At 46.3% G+C, this 17,097-nt stretch overlaps 1 protein-coding gene across 1 annotated transcript; it reads right to left on the reverse strand.

Moving 5' to 3' along the window:
- Positions 1-601: 601 nt before the first annotated feature.
- GM2A (ganglioside GM2 activator) lies at positions 602-10,483 on the reverse strand. Its single transcript, XM_007528768.3, has 4 exons — positions 10,243-10,483; positions 5,261-5,413; positions 3,459-3,641; positions 602-3,139 (listed from the first exon to the last, which is right to left on the reverse strand). The coding sequence occupies exons 1-4, from the start codon at positions 10,327-10,329 to the stop codon at positions 2,984-2,986; spliced, it is 579 nt and encodes a 192-aa protein (XP_007528830.1). The 5' UTR covers positions 10,330-10,483; the 3' UTR covers positions 602-2,983.
- Between the last annotated feature and the right edge of the window lie 6,614 nt (positions 10,484-17,097).

The raw sequence follows: 17,097 nt of genomic DNA on the forward strand, positions 1-17,097 counted from the left end.
CCTCTTATCCAACAAAAGAATGAGTTTCTTTCTTGAGCACTCATGTTTTTTTATCATTATTATTATTTTATTGATTTAATAATGATCAAAAAGACCATAGGAATTCCACATAATTCCTACCACCAGAATTCCATACCCCATCTCCTCCATTGGAAGCTTTCCTAAAAATAATGAGTTATTAATAACATTTTAAACTATGAATAATGGTACACTAAAGAAAAGTCTTAAAAGCCACAAATATATAGCAACCCAGAAAAAAAAAAAGAAAATTATTCTTTCTGAATCAAAAATACCTATCTAGGTAGTAAATGTGCTTCATTTATAGACTCAGATACATTACCGAGTGCCTATCCAACCATTTCTCAAGCTTCTCTTTAGTTATATTCCACTATTACCAGTAATAACACACACAAAAAAAAAAAATCTTTAAAGTTAAAGATGTACTTATATAACATGAAATATGATATTTTACAACCAATAACTTAGGGATCCCAGGGCTCCCAAATGTTTTCTGGCAAGAGAGCCATTTATCAATCTTTTATTGTGCTTAGATTTTTTACCCATATTTTCTTTCAGTATCTGTACAATTTGTGTGGCTTTGTTTTCTTTCTTTTTTTTTATTACTACCAGGGCTATCACTGTGGTCTGATGCTGGCACTAGAAAGTCACTGCTCCTGGCAGCCATTTTTTTTTTCTTTCCTATTTTATTTGATAGGCTAGAGAGAAATTGAGATGGCAGGGGGAGAAAGATGGATACTTGCAGACTTTCACTTCTGCTGCAGGTGGGGGTAGGGGCCTGGGTCCTTGCATATGGTAATGTGTGCACTCAACTGGGTGCCATCCAATCCCCTCCCCTTGTTTATTACATGTATAAAATTTCTCAGTTTTCTGCAAAACACTCTCATCCCCAGCCTAGATCCTCCTCCACCATCACACATCAGGACCTGAAAGCACCCCTCCCTCATCCGTGTCCTTTACTTTGGTGCAATACTGCTCAGCTCTGACATACAGTAGTAGTGGGAAGTGAACCCAGGACCTTGGAAACTTTTTTTTTTTTTAATTACCAGAGCACTGTTCAGCTCAGGCTTATGGTGGTACAGGGGATTGATCCTGTGATCTTGTAGCCTCAGGCAGGAGAGTCTGTTTGCATAACAATTATGCCATCTATCCCCCCACCCCACCCAAAATTTAGGAAACTTTTGTATAACCATTATGTTATTTCCCATTCTCTAATTTACATGCTTTTTAAAAAAATTTAACTAGAGCTCTGCTCAATTCTGGTTTATGATGGTGTGGGGGATTAAACCTAGGACCATAGAACCTCAGGCATGAGAGTGTTTGCATAACCATTATACTATCTCCCCCACCCGTTCTCTAATTAAAAAAAAAGTATTTAGAGGCCAGGTGGTGGCACACCCGTTAAGCACACATAGTACCAAGTGCAAGGACCCAGGTTTGAGCCCCCAGCTCCCCACCTGCAGACGGTCTGCTTCACAAGTGGTAAAGCAGGTTTGCTGGTGTCTGTCTTTCTTGCTACCTCTCTATCTCCCCCTCCCCTCTCAATTTCTCTGTCCTATCCAATAAAATGGGAAGAAAAAAAAATGGCCACCAGGAGCAGTTACCACAAAAGTACCTACAATTACAAGATATGATCAGGAGAAAATGAAACCATGCCAAAGGAAGGATGCTCAGGTAGTTAGAAAGATTTATTGCTATGCAGGCTTCATAGGGGTCCAGGACCTAGGGCTGGTATTGGGGGCAGAGTTGTCATGAGGGTGTGTGGGAAAGCATGGCATCCAACGTCCAAGTCTATGTAACTCCTTCAAGTGGCTGGCAAGGAAGTGGGAGCGGGTGGGCATCACCTGAAGTCACAGTCATCTAGTCAGTACTGGGCAGGAACTCAGTGAGCCCACATCAACCAACTGTGGCAAGCTACTCCTGCTTCCTCAGTCTCGGACAGTCTTTTGGGTGGGACATCATGGGGCTGGTCCTGTGGAGGGGATGGAACTAGAGGAGGGCCTGAGGACTGAATTCAGGATGAGCAGAGACTATAAACTAGTCCTCTGAACCAGTTCTTCTTCCCAACTATCCTGGCTAGACTGTTAGCCTGTACACTGTCTAAAAAAACAAGTAGCTGCCAATATTTAAAAATATTATGTAAAATTTCATATAAAAGTCAGGATTTTCTAGTTTCTTTAGGGGAAAACACTGAATATTTGGTAAACTGGGCACCGACACACTCACATGACACTAGCCTAATTTATCTATGCACCTGCCATGGACCAATGTCTCTCTGAAACTCCAGCCCTACCACCAACTAATCCCAGTAAAGACAGGACACTGGCTACCTTGGACCCAGGCCCTCTGTTCCTATGAAAGGGAAATGGAAGACATACCTAGAAGCTGCTCACTCATCATGGACCATGGTTTACTGTGTGACACCAAAGTCATCTGAGTGTGAAAACTCTCTTAAACATAAAGAATGCCTTTACATATGTTGCTGACAGAGTCCCCACTACCACTCTTGCTTCCTTTGCAAGTATACTGTATCTACAGTTAATCTGGCAAGTCTATAAAGGAATGTTGAATTACAGAAGTTTAGAGAAGAGGAATCAGTTAATTTCCTGTCCAGCCCTTTGACAAAAGTAAGTAAAGGAGAAGAAAGTTACAAAATGATATCAGAAGGCAAGACTGGGCCAGGTTGATCAGAAATATTATGTGCATTGACTCCACTTCCTGGAATTTAGAAAGTAAGCTTGGTTCTCAGGATGGGGAAGTGGTTTTATGAAGATCAGTCCTATGTGGACCCAGATCATCTCACCTCTAGGCTAAGCTTGGGCCCAGACAGGAGGAGGTGGTCCAGGCTAACACTCAGAGAGGGGTATGCCATCTTTGTAGAAAGGGATGGAGAGCGAAGTCACAATGCGTCCTTGCAAGCACCACAGAGGCCACTTTCTTCTTGCCTCAGTTGCTGGGGCACCCTTTATTTGCCCTTCAGGGAGGCAGCAATCTTGATACAGCCCAGCCGCTTACCGTTGCTGCTCAGGATGCCCTGGATACGGTAGTGGCCAGTGCTGAGCCAACTGGGCAGTTCCAGATCAGGGAGTGTGAAATCGCTCTTGGGCAGTGAATAGGTGCCCTGTGGGGAAGTCGGGGCCTGGTCAGTGGAAGCCTGTTGAGGGGCTCTCTCCTGTACCACCTCTAGGGTCACACAGTCTTTCTCCCAAAGGCTTCAAGATGCATCACATGACAGGACGGCACAACTAAGGGGCCCTGTGACCCTAAAGGAAGCCAAAGTCAAGACTCCCATTTCACAGACAGACAGATAGAGACACCCCCAAGATAAACAGTTTGGGAGAGAGCATGTAAAACTCATATGCAGACACAGATATGTGCAGGAGGAGGGTACATGGAACCCTTTCTCCACACCCAATCCTTACTTAGCCATGGGTACTTACTGCTCTGATGGGACAGTGGCAAGGAAGTCCATAGGTGCGCAGGGGCTCTGGGCAGGGATGTCCAGGGGGGATGAGGTCATTGAGTATGTCACAGATATCTTCGTACTTGCAGCTGCCTATCTGCTCCACACATGGGATCTTTATCCACAAGCCAGCTACTTCCTTCTCTACAGTCAGTTCCACCTAGAAAGAGAATGTGAACAAGTGTCAGTCTCAAGTCATACACACCAGCTACTCTGCCTTTCTAAAAGCTCTTTATTTTATTGCTTAAGAATTTATTTATTTAATGAGGGAGAGTGAGTGGGAGTGACTGAGACTACAGTAGGGCCAAACCTAGGGATTCAAGAGGCAAGTCTACGTTCTACCTTCTCCCCAGGCTGTAGATCTTTTAGTCACAGGGTTTTTCAGTGGGTGGGATCATGGAAATACTCTGATTCATGCAGAACCACAGTGTGGTATGTGCACTGATACTGACTTTCCATGGGGATACCATGGCAGCAGTTACTAATTTCTACACCAGTCTCAGAATTCCTGGGGTCACTACCTCAGGTGAAATGCATGAGTTGTCTGACGGCACTATGGCTAATAGTGCGGCTTTCTGAACCTCCCTTCAGAGCCCAATCTTGGCTATACAGTCCTGCTCTATATGGAACTTGAGGCAGCTACCACCAGCCAACAGGACTATCCTGGTCCTTCCATCGCCTCTCTCTGGGGTCTTCTCTCTCCTCTGAGTCTAGCACTGGAATCTCACAGTTTCAGAAGACCTACTAGTTCTTACATCCAAAGAGTTACAGCATCTTGCACAAAGGGTCATGAGAAAAATCCTGGACAGCAGCTGCAGCCAGATGAGGCGGGAGAGGCAGTTACATCTCTGCCACATGACAGTGGGAGGGAGACACCCACCAAACCATTGGGCTTGAAAGTTGTGTCTGAAAGCCCTAAATAAGCATATATGACATGAAGCCACTATTTACAATTCTGAGGATTTACAAATTTACAAATTCACAATTTAAAAATCCTGAGGATGGGGAATCCAGGGCCCCAGAACTGGATCTGGAGGGAAGGGATCATGGATCATGGGAGAGAGGGGTAAATTAAGCTGTATTTTTCTTTTCCTTAGATAGATAGAGACAGAAAGAGAGAGAGAGAGAGGGTGAGGGAGAGAGAGAGAAAAAAAAAAAGAGATACAGGACTGAAGCTTCTCTCACTGCAGTATGGGCTGAATTATATTGTATCCAGTAGAGCAAGCCAGGGAAAAAAAGTGGGGTACGGGGAGTAGGGAGGAGCTCCCAGGGCTCAGGTAGAAGTTTTGATTGTAGACACTTCCATAAGTCAGAAGGTGAAGTGCTCTTCTGCTGGCCTGGGCCTACCACTGTCCTCTCTGGGCTCAGTGCTGGGATGGAGGCCATTGGCTTCTGGACTCACACATGGCCTGGTTGTGAACTACTCTCATGGCAAGGCAAACTTTCTGAGACTAAACCCACAGCACTCCCTTTTCCTCTTCACTAAAAAGGGTTCAGGACAAAACCACAGACAAGGAAACCAGTTCTCAAATCTTGAATGTATTAATGACAGGAGATGGAGAAGATGCACCAGGTTCCATGTCCCTCATCTATGAAATGAGTGGCGAGGAGCTCCCATCTGACAGGTAATATGAACAGGATTCGAAAGACAAAAGACACCTGACCAAGAGCATATACAGAGAAGAAATGCAAGGGGAAGGGAGGGGCAAGGTCCAGTTTTTACAAAGCACAGTAGCCAAATTTATAACAGATAATAAAGTAACAGAAAATGATGCCTACCTGCTGAGGAGCTTTGAGGGCGACGTCGGTTTTGGTCTCACCACTGATGGTCAAATTCCCAGGAATAACAATGGGGTCGGGTTCCACAGTCAGGCTTGTGATCAGTGCAGGGTCCTTCCCCTCATCACAGTTATCCCAGGAAAAGCCACTGAGCTGAAAGATCAAGGAAAATTGGTAGTAAGGAGAGTGAACAGTTGACAAATCACTCACAGATCAGAAGAATCAAGAGAATAAGCCATGGTGTAATCTTGGCAAGGGCTTTCTGAGCTCGTTTGCAGATCCTCATCTTTAACCCTCATATGTAGCGCATCTTTAACTCCACACCTGCAAGTCATTTTTTTAAATTTATGTTTATTGCCACCAGGGTCATTGCTGGGGCATGGTGCTTGCACAATGAATCCACTGTTCCTGACAGTCATATTTTCCTTTCTTCTATTTGATAGGACAGAGAAAAATTGAGAGAGAAGGAGGAGATAGAGAAAGAGAGACACCTGCAGGACTGCTTCACCACTCACGACAGCAGGAGACTATGTGTAAGTCATGAGCAGTGAAGCAGTCCTGTAGGTGCCTTTCTTTCTCAGCTTCCCCCCTACAGGTGGGAACTAGGGGCTTGAACCCAGGCCTTTGCACATGGTAACATATGTGCTCAACCAGGTGTACCACCACCTGGCCCTGCAACTCATCTTTAGCTACACATCTATCATATCACACTTGTAAATTTGATATCTAACTTCACACTTGTAACTCCACATAAGCAAACCTGTGAAAATACTTGTCCTATTTAACTAGCAAGACTAAAGTAAAAGACTCAGTCCCACCCCCACTCCAATATCCCTGCACCACCACCACCAAGTATACTGTAAAATAAAGGACAATATATAGACTTTGAACTTAAAGTTAGGAGATTAACATAGCCCTCCTCCCACAGACACACATAGTCAACTACCTTCTCTGATCTCCCACCCCCTTGCTTCCCATTCCCTGCCAGTTCTGAGGTCTCAAGAGGTTCCCTAAGGCTCCATCCCAGCAGCCTATGTCCAGGAACTAAATCCCATCACACCCCAGGTCCAACTCAGAGCCAGGAAAATGGTAACCCAACAGACACTGGGGAATATAATAGCATCCAAAACCCTACCTTGAAGGGTGTACCATTCCTAAGGCAGGCACAGGACACACATGAAATAGTCCCTGGTGTGTTACTGGCTGATCAGCAACCCCCAGTAAAGGCACATCCCCAATTCAGACAGGACTCTCCCACTCCCACCTTATTGCTTATGCCCTGCCCCAGTCACCTTCTTCTCTGCTGAGCCACTCTCTACTCTTCCTCCATAGCCCAAGAAGTCTCATTCTACCATCCTGTCCAACCACACACAACACTGACTCTGCCCTTCCACTACCTTGTCTGCTGATTCCCATGGGCCACACCCCCCACAGCAAGAGCACAGAAAGGGGGTGACAAGTCCAAGTGAGGCTAGAGGACTTTCAGCCTCTGATTTGAGAACTGACATAGACAATGACAAAATCAGTTTGGCTTTGGCATTGTCACTGGGTCACCAGCTCTGGGCTGGGGTCATGACCTGGGGCCCATGACCGACCACTCTCTGGGAAGGAATAACCAGGGGCTCTGTTGGTCTATTGGAATGGCCATCCTGACTGAATACATGGCATACGGCAATGGTGAAGGGCAGGACAAGTATAAGAGATGGGCAAACAAAAGCCTTCAATAGGCCTGTGTTGAAACCATAACTCAGGAACCTACCATGAAATTCTAGAAATTAGTTCCCTTCCAGGGCCAAAAACCCATGTCCATTTTATGGAGGCATTTCTATTTTCCTCCCAGGACTATTGCAGGGGTGGGCTGTGCATATAAATCACATTACATGGTGCTAGGCACTGAGAATGAGCTGGCACACAAAATGTAGCCATGAGAGAGCCTGGCCTCCACTTCTTTCTATCAGTTCCAGGAGATTCTTCATATGCTTGTAATAAACTTCCCTTTACCTGAGCTTCTTGGAATGGGTTCCTGTCCCTTGGAATGAAACACAGAGTTAATGACTAAGAAAGGCAGGACAGGGTGTGACACGTGCTGGCATTCCCCACAGCCCCTCACATCAAGGTTCTTTCAACAGTCAGTCCACAAATATTTATGGAGCAATGACCACAGTGTCTATAAGTGCTCAGAGTTGCAACAACTGGAAATGTTCCTGCCCAGCCTCAGGGAGCTTACTGTCTAATGCAAATAACTATTACTCACCAAGACTACTGAGTAGTATAAAGAAAATGAACAGGAGCTGATGTTGAGAGTAACAAAGGACTTGCTTAAGTGAGTAGCCAGGAAGTGATACCTCCTGGATGAGTACTCAGCCATGCTTACACGAGGGAAAGAATGTTCTAGCAGAGAGAACATGGGAAGAAGAGAAGTCCAGCTGCTCTGGCACTCCAAGAAGGCAAGTGGGCCAGATGTAGGAGATGGGTGACCAGATGTCATGAAAGGAACGGCAGGAACATTTAGTGTAGGGCCTCAGAGTTGACTACCAGGAGGCTGGGTTTTCAGTACAATGGAACCTCACTATAGGAGAACCTCATGTTCAGGGTGGTACAGATGGAGAAGGTTAAGTTTGGAAGGGGGAGACACTGTCATTTCACTGTCAAGTGACAGAAACCTGGAAATCAGAGTCAGCCAGAGGGCAGGTGAGAGGACCAGCCACTTTGTGGGGCTAACCTCAAAGACTTGAAGATGGCCTGATCCACACAGAGGATCAATTCCAGGCTGAAGAAAGTATCACATCTGCTCTGCTTGAGCTAGACCGCCTGTCCTGAAGTGTTCCTTCCCCAGGCTCTAGGGAGACATAACAGGTGGTCTCCTGGCAGCAGGGCCTGGGCAGAGGCTCCTGCAGCACTGAAGTCTGAAGCAGCATCCAGCTTCTGCCAGGTCAGCAATGTCCACCACAGGTCAGCCTGGCACCCAGCACCTGAACCCCATCCCAAGCTAGTATATGGCAAGCAGTAGATGGTGTTGGGGAAGGCACAACCAAGGGCAGAAAGAGAAATATAAATTGCAAGCTGTTGCATCCATGGGTACGTGAGTCCCCAGGAAGTTCTACTTCCTCATCTGTCAAATGACACAAAGGCTACATTCTCACAGGCCACTACTAGAGAAATGAGTGTTCAGAAATCACAGGCCACAGTATCCCAAGACTGCTGAGTGCATGAAAAAATAAGATCGAGAAGTGTTGGGCAAGGCTGGTAGTAATACACCAGTAAAGTTCATAAATTACTATGCATGAGGATCAGAGTTCAAGCCCTTGATCCTTACTTGCAGGGGGAAGATTCATGAGTGGTGGAGTAAGTACTGCAGGTTCTCTCCTCTCTGTTCTCATTATCTCCCTCCCACCTACCCTGTACCAAAAATAAAAGAAAGAAAATTAGCCAACAAGAGTGGTAGGGTCCTTGTGCAGATACCAAGCCCCACCAATAACCCTAGTAGAAAAGAAAGGTGATGGAGTAGGGAGAGAAACTGTTGGGGATAAGAGGGATCAGGCACATGGCACAGAAAGAAGATATAGAGAGAGAGTGGTTAAGTCCAGATAAAGTACTGTCTGGAGTTTATCTGCAATTTTCTGCAAATCTGAAATTATTCCCCAGGAAGTTCATTAGCAAAGTATAAGGCTCAATACAGAGAGAAAGCACAAATAAATGACAGTCATCCCAGAGAACCAAAGCTATCATGTATCCACACTGTGCCCTGCACAGGGCTCACCAGCTCCATTACCTAAAGCTGACCACACCCCGTGAACAGTCAGTGCTGGGAAGAAGAGCTGGAACTCAGGTTGCTGTTGCTCAGACACTGAGTGTAGCCCACCACTGCCTGTGGTCACAGAGTCACATGAGTTCAGAGAAGAGCTGGATGACAGTAGATAAGGCTTCAAAGAGGCATTCACTGTATAATCTTGGGCACTGTATAATCCTGGGTGAGTGAATACTCCCAAGTTTCAGGACATTCCCAGAACCACCCATGTGAGAGCCCCTGGTCTGAAAGGCATTAGAAACAGGGCATACAGGAGAACAAGGTGTCAGAGAATGGGGACCCAGGGCAGGCTGGGAACTTGAATCTGACTCCACCTCATAGTGGTCAGCCCTGGAGCCAAGAGAAACATACTCAGCCTACTCAGGAACCAAGGAGGACTCTGCAGAGGGCCGGATCTTAACTGCCCTGGGGCCAGGGGAGGCCAGAGGCAAGCCCTGGAGCTCACACCACTAGGTCAGGTTAAGACTCTGGAGCCTGCCTGTCCTTGGAAAGCATGCCCCCTATCCATGGGAGCAGACAGGTGTGCATGGTGACCCACTACAAAGAAGAGGAGCCCTAGGGCCAAGTCCCTGGAATAGAGACACAGGAAGGGCCAGAAGCCTCACCTTATCCCATCACACCCCTGTACCATATTAGTGACCACTGCCCTGTCCTTGCTCAAACTTTCCAAGGTGGCAGTGAGGAGGCTCTGGGGCCCAGCCTCTTTATGTCCTATCAAATAAAATAATATTTAAAAAGACCCTTATCTTAGGTTTGTAGGGGCTCCCTGAGAAAGAGCCAGAGCCTGACCCACACATTGACAGCAGCATCCACAGCTGACCCCACAGCCCCCTTCCCACTCTCTCACTCCCTGAGACATCAAGAGTCTCACTCTCCCGGGGGCTGCTCACCCCTGAGAGGAGCCTCCTGTGCACCCCACAGACACACTGGGTAGGAGCAGCGAGGGCCAGGCAGGCCTGCCTGCCAGGGAGCAGGTGGAGGGGACAAGGCAGCCCACCCCTGAAATCTGAGCACAGCTCTTTTGGAAGCTTTGTTTGGGGAGCCGCCGGCAGGCCACATTCAGCAGCCTGCACTCATGGGGCCTGTGGAAAGACAGTTCCAGAGCGGTCCCGCACCCTCCACACTCCCACCCGCACACCCCCGCATCCCAGCTGATAGGGTCCCGGGCGCCCACCTGGCGCCTGGGCGCGCGTGCGGCCACTGTAGGGACGAGGAGCAGGCCCAGGGCCAGCAGGAGCGCGGGCTGTGGCAGGCGAGGCATGGTGGAAGCTGCCGCGGGCAGTGTGAGGCGAGGGGCGCGCGTGGCGCTTAAATGAGAGACTCCCGGCCACTCAGAGCGGCCTCTAACGAGGAGTCTACCGCCCCGCCCCGCCCGAGGTTGGCCCTGCCTCGCCCGAGGCTGGCCCCGCCTCTCCCCGCCCCGCCGGAGGTTGGTCCCGCCCACCAGGCAGGAAGGGGCGGGGGTCAGAAGTGGAGGCGGGGCCTAGTCCCGGAGCGTTGAGAGGAGCGTTGGAGAAGGGGCATGGCTGAGAGCGGGCGTCAGAGGGGTGGGGTCAGAGGAGGAAAAGTATGGGGTGGAGGAACAGGGCGTGGCTGAGCCTTGTGACAGGGCGGGGCCGAAGGAGGTAGGAGGTGGGGCAGATGGCGGGGCGGGGCTGATGGGAAAGAAGGCGGGGCTGAATATGAGGCGGGCCTGCCAGGAGGCGGGGCGAGACGGAAGGAGGAAGGGGGCGGCCTGAGCGAGGGCGGGACTGTGATGTCATTACATCACTACAGGGTGGTTCTCAATGACGTTACAGTCAGTTTCCTGTTCACAGTCCCTAACTCCATGCAGGTTTCACACTTAGTGAACATGGTCCACTGAGCACTCTGAAGGCAAAGTTAGTTTTGCCAATCTCACAGCAATAGCAATGGTGGAGCATTCTGCCAGGTTAGGTTACTGCAATCTGTAGTTGAGTTTTGCTTTCCTGAAAAAGCAAGAGAGCCGTTATTTCTGCTGTCACCGTTGTATGGAAAGGAAGCCATGATGGGGTGGATGACTAACCCAAAGGTGATACACTAAAATGACCCCAGTGTCCAGCTCAAAACACAGTCTTCATTGAGTGATTGGACGTGTTGAGTTTAAAATTTACCTACTCATCTTTGTAAACAATTTTTTTTACCAGAATTTTAGATTTACAAGAGAATTGCAAAAATAGAACTCTTTACCAGTTTTCCTATAGACATTAAGATGTCAGGGTATTCCTATTTTAAAAAAAAAACGCATTTCATGCAGAAATAGTAATCTTGCTGTTAAGTATGTTAACTTACTCCCCCCCCCCCCATTTTTAACTAGAGAACTAATCTCTGGTTTATGGTAGTGTTGGGGACTTAACCTGGGACTTCTGGTGCCTCAGACTTGAGAGTCTCTTGTGTAAACAGAGGTGGGGATAGCATAATGGTTATGCAAAAGACATTCATGCCTGAGGCTCTGAAGTCCCAGATTCAATCCTCCAGCACCACCTTTAGCCAAGAGTTGAGCAGTGTTCCTGTAAAAAAAAAAAAAAAAAAGAAAGAAAGAAAGAAAGAAAAAGAAAACCAGACAAAAACCAACTTTCAATCCTGTACTATTGCTATGCTATTTCTCTGGGGGCCCTGTGCTGCTACCTAAGCTCCAGACTTTATCTGATCCCTGATCTTTCAGTCTTTTTCACTTGCACACTTTCTTAGCATCCTGATTCCCACCCTGCTCCCCAACCCCACCATCTAGCAGAGAACTTGCCCAATATTACATAGAAGGGGAACTGGAGCTCACCTGAGTCTGATGCCATGGTGATACGAATTGTTCATTTGGTTCTCTCCAGCAAATCCACACACAGTTAAACTAGAGAAAGTTCTGGCCTATCCAGCCACATTAAGTCTATTCTAGAAGAGCAGTAAGCAATAAAGAATTTTTTAAAAGATATTTGGAGATGAAATACTGTTATGCAAATGACTTTAATGTCTGAGGCTCTGAGGTCCCAGGTTCAATCTCTAGCACCACCATAAACCAGAGCTGAACAGTACTCTAGAAAAAAGAATTATTTAAGGGAGTCGGGCGGTAGCACAGTGGGTTAAGCACAGGTGGTGCAAAGCGCAAGGACTCACTTAAGGATCCCGGTTCCAGCCCCTGGCTCCCCACCTGCAGGGGAATCCCTTCGCAGGCGGTGAAGCAGGTCTGCAGGTGTCTATCTTTCTCTTCCTCTCTCTATCTTCCCCTCCTCTTTCCATTTCTCTCTGTCCTATCTAACAACAACGACATCAATAACAACAGTAATAACTATAACAATAAAACAACAAAGGCAACAAAAGGGAGTAAATAAATAAATATTAAAAAATAAAAGAACTTATTTAAGTGCCTTGATAACAAGAGACTGAAATTGGGGATAGAGTAATTCAGAATTAGTTCTCTACTTAAATCTGACAAGAACTCTTGACTTGGTCAACTTTGACTGTCCCCGAGAGGTATGGGAGAACATCTGGGAGAAGATCTAGTGTGAAAATTAAACCTGGTCAAGACCACCAGGTCAGGGTTCTCAGCTAGGATGACACCTTGCACTCCAGCCCCCAAACTTATTTTGTCCAAATCTGAAAGTGGTACTGACGCACTGGTAAAGCTGATTGTGTACCTACTATCAAGAGCTACGAAAAGCCAAACACTGTCACATCAGCTTTAGTGCAAAGGGAAAGACTATGCAGTCTGGAGTGCAGTGGACACAGGAGTACTGTTCAGCTATGTTCTATGTTTCATGGACTGTTTATACAGGCAGAAAGAAGGGCTAGAAAGCAAGCAGGAGGTGGGATCTGGAGCAAATGAGATGGATGTGTGAAGCCATTGGGTCACATGGTCTCCTAACTCTGAATTTCCTTCTAAAACAAAACAGTTTTAACCATTCCTTGTGAAATAGTTCCTGTAAATATAGTGCTCAAAACGTTTAACCTTTTCTTTCACCCAACTTGCCAATTTTAAGTCTCCCTGTCCTACTAGAGCTATGTCAAATAGCCCTACTCCTTTGACATTGTAGTTTCATCATGGTTTTTGATTTTTTTAAAAAAGATTTATTTATTTCCGCAAGAGACAGAGAGAACATAATACTGCTCAGCTCTGGCTTATAGTGTGCTGGGTTCTCTGAATATAAGACAGGAATGTCTACCATTGGTACTACCTCCTCAGTCTAGCAATCTTTTTTTCTTTTTCTTTTCCTTTTCTTTCTTTTGAGAGATTGAGAGAGAAAGCCAGACACAGCAATACTATTCCACCACTGCTGGGACTCGAATCTAGGGCACAAGGTAAGATACGTGCTCTGCACTAGCTAGTTCCATGGCTACATAGGTATTGTTTTAATCCCTGATAGTCAGAGTGCGTGCAGCCAAAGCTGACGTCCAATGAGTCAAGTATCTGTCATATAATAATGCACATATACAAAGTTGGCAATTATTAAAACAATGCAATGTCCCTTTCAAGCAAGGTGTTTTGTGAGGGTTTCCCTTTACACCCTTCCTTCCCCAAGTTCCAATTAGATGGTATAGCTGAGAGGGTTTTCTAGGATTGGGTTGGTCCCATGCAAACTAGGCTTGTCAAGTTTCCTTCAGGTAGTGTTTGTCCTGGAGCTCAGGCAGTCAGTCCTACATCAGCTTATGCTGGTGACAGCTAAATGTTTCATTGACAAGTTAATATGTCCTCTTTTGTGTATTTCCCATTATTGTTATTGTTCTATTCTTTTAGAGTCAGTATGAGGTGGGGGTGGGGTGGGTCTGCTGTCATAGACCTGGAGAAATTGCTCTGAAAGTTGTGCGACTTCGGGAACATCCCCCTGCACCTGGTTCTGTAATCGTAGTTGCCAAGGTAGTTTTTCCCTTGTGACTTAGGCCAATGACCTGCCTTCTTGGAACCTAGATCTTATTATTTATATCCTAATATTACCACACAAATGCAGACAAGCAGGTACATGAATTAGATGGAAGTCACAAGCCTCAAACATGGCTTCTTTCTTGGAAAGCTGACATCTCTACCAGTATATAATAAAAACATGGGATTTGTTGTTAAAGGCAGGTTTCCAGTTTTGCCTAAAATTAGAGACTCTGGAGTCACCACTGGATTGCATTCCCAAGGACAACAGTCTTTTGAAGGCACTGTCACTAACCCTGTATTGGTCTCTGGGCCCTGCAGGCTCCACACCCTCACAGCCTTACTGTTAAAATTCCCCAGACTCTATGTGTTTCAATCCTAAATTCAGGCAGAACCCTGGGTTCCAGCGCTGGTTTTTTTTTTTTTTTTTTTCCCTTCAAGTTCATGTGTTTCAGTTCTCTAGATTCACATGAGTGAAATCATCTGGTAGTTGTCTTTCATGTCTTATTTTACTAAGCATAATCACCTCCAGTTCCCAGTACTGTCTATTCTTGCTATGTGAAACAAAGTTGCGACTCTCATACAGATGTCAAATGGACAGGAACAGGAAGATTTATGTATCTCCTTTAAGGAGGGAAACTGAGAGATTTCACAATCATCCAAAGAGAAGCCAAAGAACAAAAACAATTACAGGGCTGAGCCAATCATTCTCCTTGTCAGGAACCATCTACAACTTCAGAAGTCACAAAGTCACAGGTCCCCTCAAATAACTGAAACAGATGTGTGTGTGTGTGTGGTTGGGATGTGTGGGGGGGGACCTGTTATCAGGACAATGGGTAGTTTTCCATTAAAGCCATTTTTTTCCCTTGAAATGCTAATGGTGTTTCTGACTTTAAACAATGCCTTCAGCCTTATCTGGTGTCAGTTTCCCCCCTTTTTTTAGTTTTTTTTTTTTTTTAGTTTCCCCTTTTGCAAGAAGATTTGATCAAATTGTATGATCTCTAAGGACCCTTTCAATTTTGAGAGTCTGTGTGTATATGTATAAAATTGGAAGAAACACTGGAAAGTTGGAGGAGAGGTGCCTGGACCTTGCACATGTGTGGTTTCATTGGTCCAGGTTGATTTTTTTCTTCACTCTCTTAATTGCAAATAAAAATATGAATAGAGGGAGAGGGAGAGGTGCCACCTCACCCCCAGTACCTTGAAATCCCTTTGTGGTACCATAGTCATGGACTGGGGCAGGGCAGGTAGAATTTTTATGCTCATTCAGAAATGAATTCAGGAACAACACAATGATGATGAGTAAACAAAGTTTAAAATTCCAGTAGGACATAATGCAGGTGAGCAAGGAAAGAGTATTTACTAAGAAGAAAGTAAAAAGGGAAGAAGTCAACAGACTGACTCAACATAATTTAAAGTTCATTGAGAGAGAGAGAGAGAGAGAGGGAGAGAGAGAGAAAGGGAGGAAGAGGGTGCAATGCAAGCCAGGAGACAGCTTACTCAGCTAAGTGCACATTTTGCCATGCTTAAGGACCTGGTTGAAGCCCCCAGCTACCACATGGGAGCACCATGCAAAGGGGAAGTTTGAGAGAGATGGAACTGTGCTGTGGTCTCTTCATTCTGTGTCTGTCACCCCCTATCTGATAAAAAAAAAAAAGGAAAGAAAAGTTTGCCTGGAGTAGTAGAATTGTGCAAGCACTAAGCCTCAGCAAAAAACGCTGGGGGGGGAAGGGGGAGAAAAAGAGAGAGAGAGAGATTGTGTATATTAAGGACTGCTTTTCAAAATTTAAAGAGACTGTACATTTTAATATTCATTGAGAAGGGGCCAGACAGTGGAGCACCTGGTAAAGCACACACATTACAGTGTGCAAGGACCCAGGTTTGAGCCCTGGGTCCCCAACTGTAGAGGGAAAGCTTCACAAGTGGTGAAGCAGGTCTGTAGGTGTCTGTCTGTCTCTCTCCCTCTCTGTGTCCCTCACCCCTCTCGATCTCTGGCTATCTCTATCCAATAAATAAAGATAATAAAAAATTTCATTGAGAGAATATAAAGACCTCTCATTAGACTAGGAGGTGGGCAGCTTCAGGAAGAAACAGCATTGTCCCCTTTCAAGCAGGGAGGCTCTTATGGAGGTTACCTTCTTGCCCCTTCCCTCTGCAGGTCCAGCTGGATTACCCAGCTGAGTGGGCTTTCTAGGCTTGGGGTGGTCCTGTGCCAGCTGGGGTTGTCATGGCCTCTGTGGATAATGTTTGTTCTAGTCCTCAAGCAGTCAATCTGGCATCAGCTCATGTTGTCTCAAGATATTGTTGTCATGGTCAATGAGGCTAGAGGCAGTTGTATGTTCTATGTTTCACTGATGTGACAGGTCAATAGGTGTCTTTTTAAATGTTTTATTTATTCATTTATTTGATAGAGACAGAGAAACTGAGATGAAAGGGGGAGATACAGAGGGATAAAGATAAGCACCTGCAGCATTGCTCCACTGCTCATGAAGCTCCCCACACTTAAAGGTGAGGATCAGGGGCTTGAATCCAGGTCCTCGCATATAGTAGCACAACACATCCTCTTTTGGTGTTTGTCATTACTGTTATTGTTCTATTTTATTAGAATTAAGGGTAGGAGGGGGATCTGCTGCCATAGACTTGGAGAGATTGCTCCTAAAATTGTGTGACTTTGGGAACATTTCCTGCACCTGGGCCTGTATTTATATCTGCCTTTGTAGTGTAAGTTTCTTCTTAGGCCCTAATATCTAGACCCTAGCAGTGTCAGGGCTTGAACCTGAGCTGTGTGCCTGGTAAAGTATACATCTTGCTAGGTGAGCTGCCTTCCAGCCTGGAAGGAATATCAGTGATCCCTGAGCTTCTGGTTGAAGAGAGCATGAAACAGAAGGATATTGGTGCCTGGCTGACAGTCACAGCCGAGAGTGGGAGGGGGCCCCTGGTTTCTGTGCTAGGGCTCCGGACCTCACCTCTGGGCAAGATTGCAGAGCTGATGGGAAGTTCCCTTTTCACTTCATCTCTGAAACCTCAGTTATCTGGAGTCCTGACAGCACCCTGGGGAGCAGGGCTGGACTGGTCAGACAGGCCAGGCAGGGCTAGGAGCTACCCTGGAGCAACTTCCATCTGAGGCTCCTGCCCCAGTGGTTGCTCTGCTTCCCAAAGACC

The sequence above is a fragment of the Erinaceus europaeus genome, chromosome 9 (genome assembly GCF_950295315.1).
Source record: "Erinaceus europaeus chromosome 9, mEriEur2.1, whole genome shotgun sequence".
Taxonomy (NCBI): Eukaryota; Metazoa; Chordata; class Mammalia; order Eulipotyphla; family Erinaceidae; genus Erinaceus; species Erinaceus europaeus.

Excerpts from the sequence above, each read along its gene's own strand:
- GM2A (XM_007528768.3), bottom strand. The coding sequence starts at position 10,329 with ATGCCTCGCCTGCCACAGCCCGCGCTCCTGCTGGCCCTGGGCCTGCTC. Across the intron at positions 5,414-10,242 it reads CACGCGCGCCCAGGCGCCAG|CTCAGTGGCTTTTCCTGGGA; the intron begins GTGGGCGCCCGG and ends TTGATCTTTCAG. Across the intron at positions 3,642-5,260 it reads CCCTCAAAGCTCCTCAGCAG|GTGGAACTGACTGTAGAGAA; the intron begins GTAGGCATCATT and ends TTCTCTTTCTAG.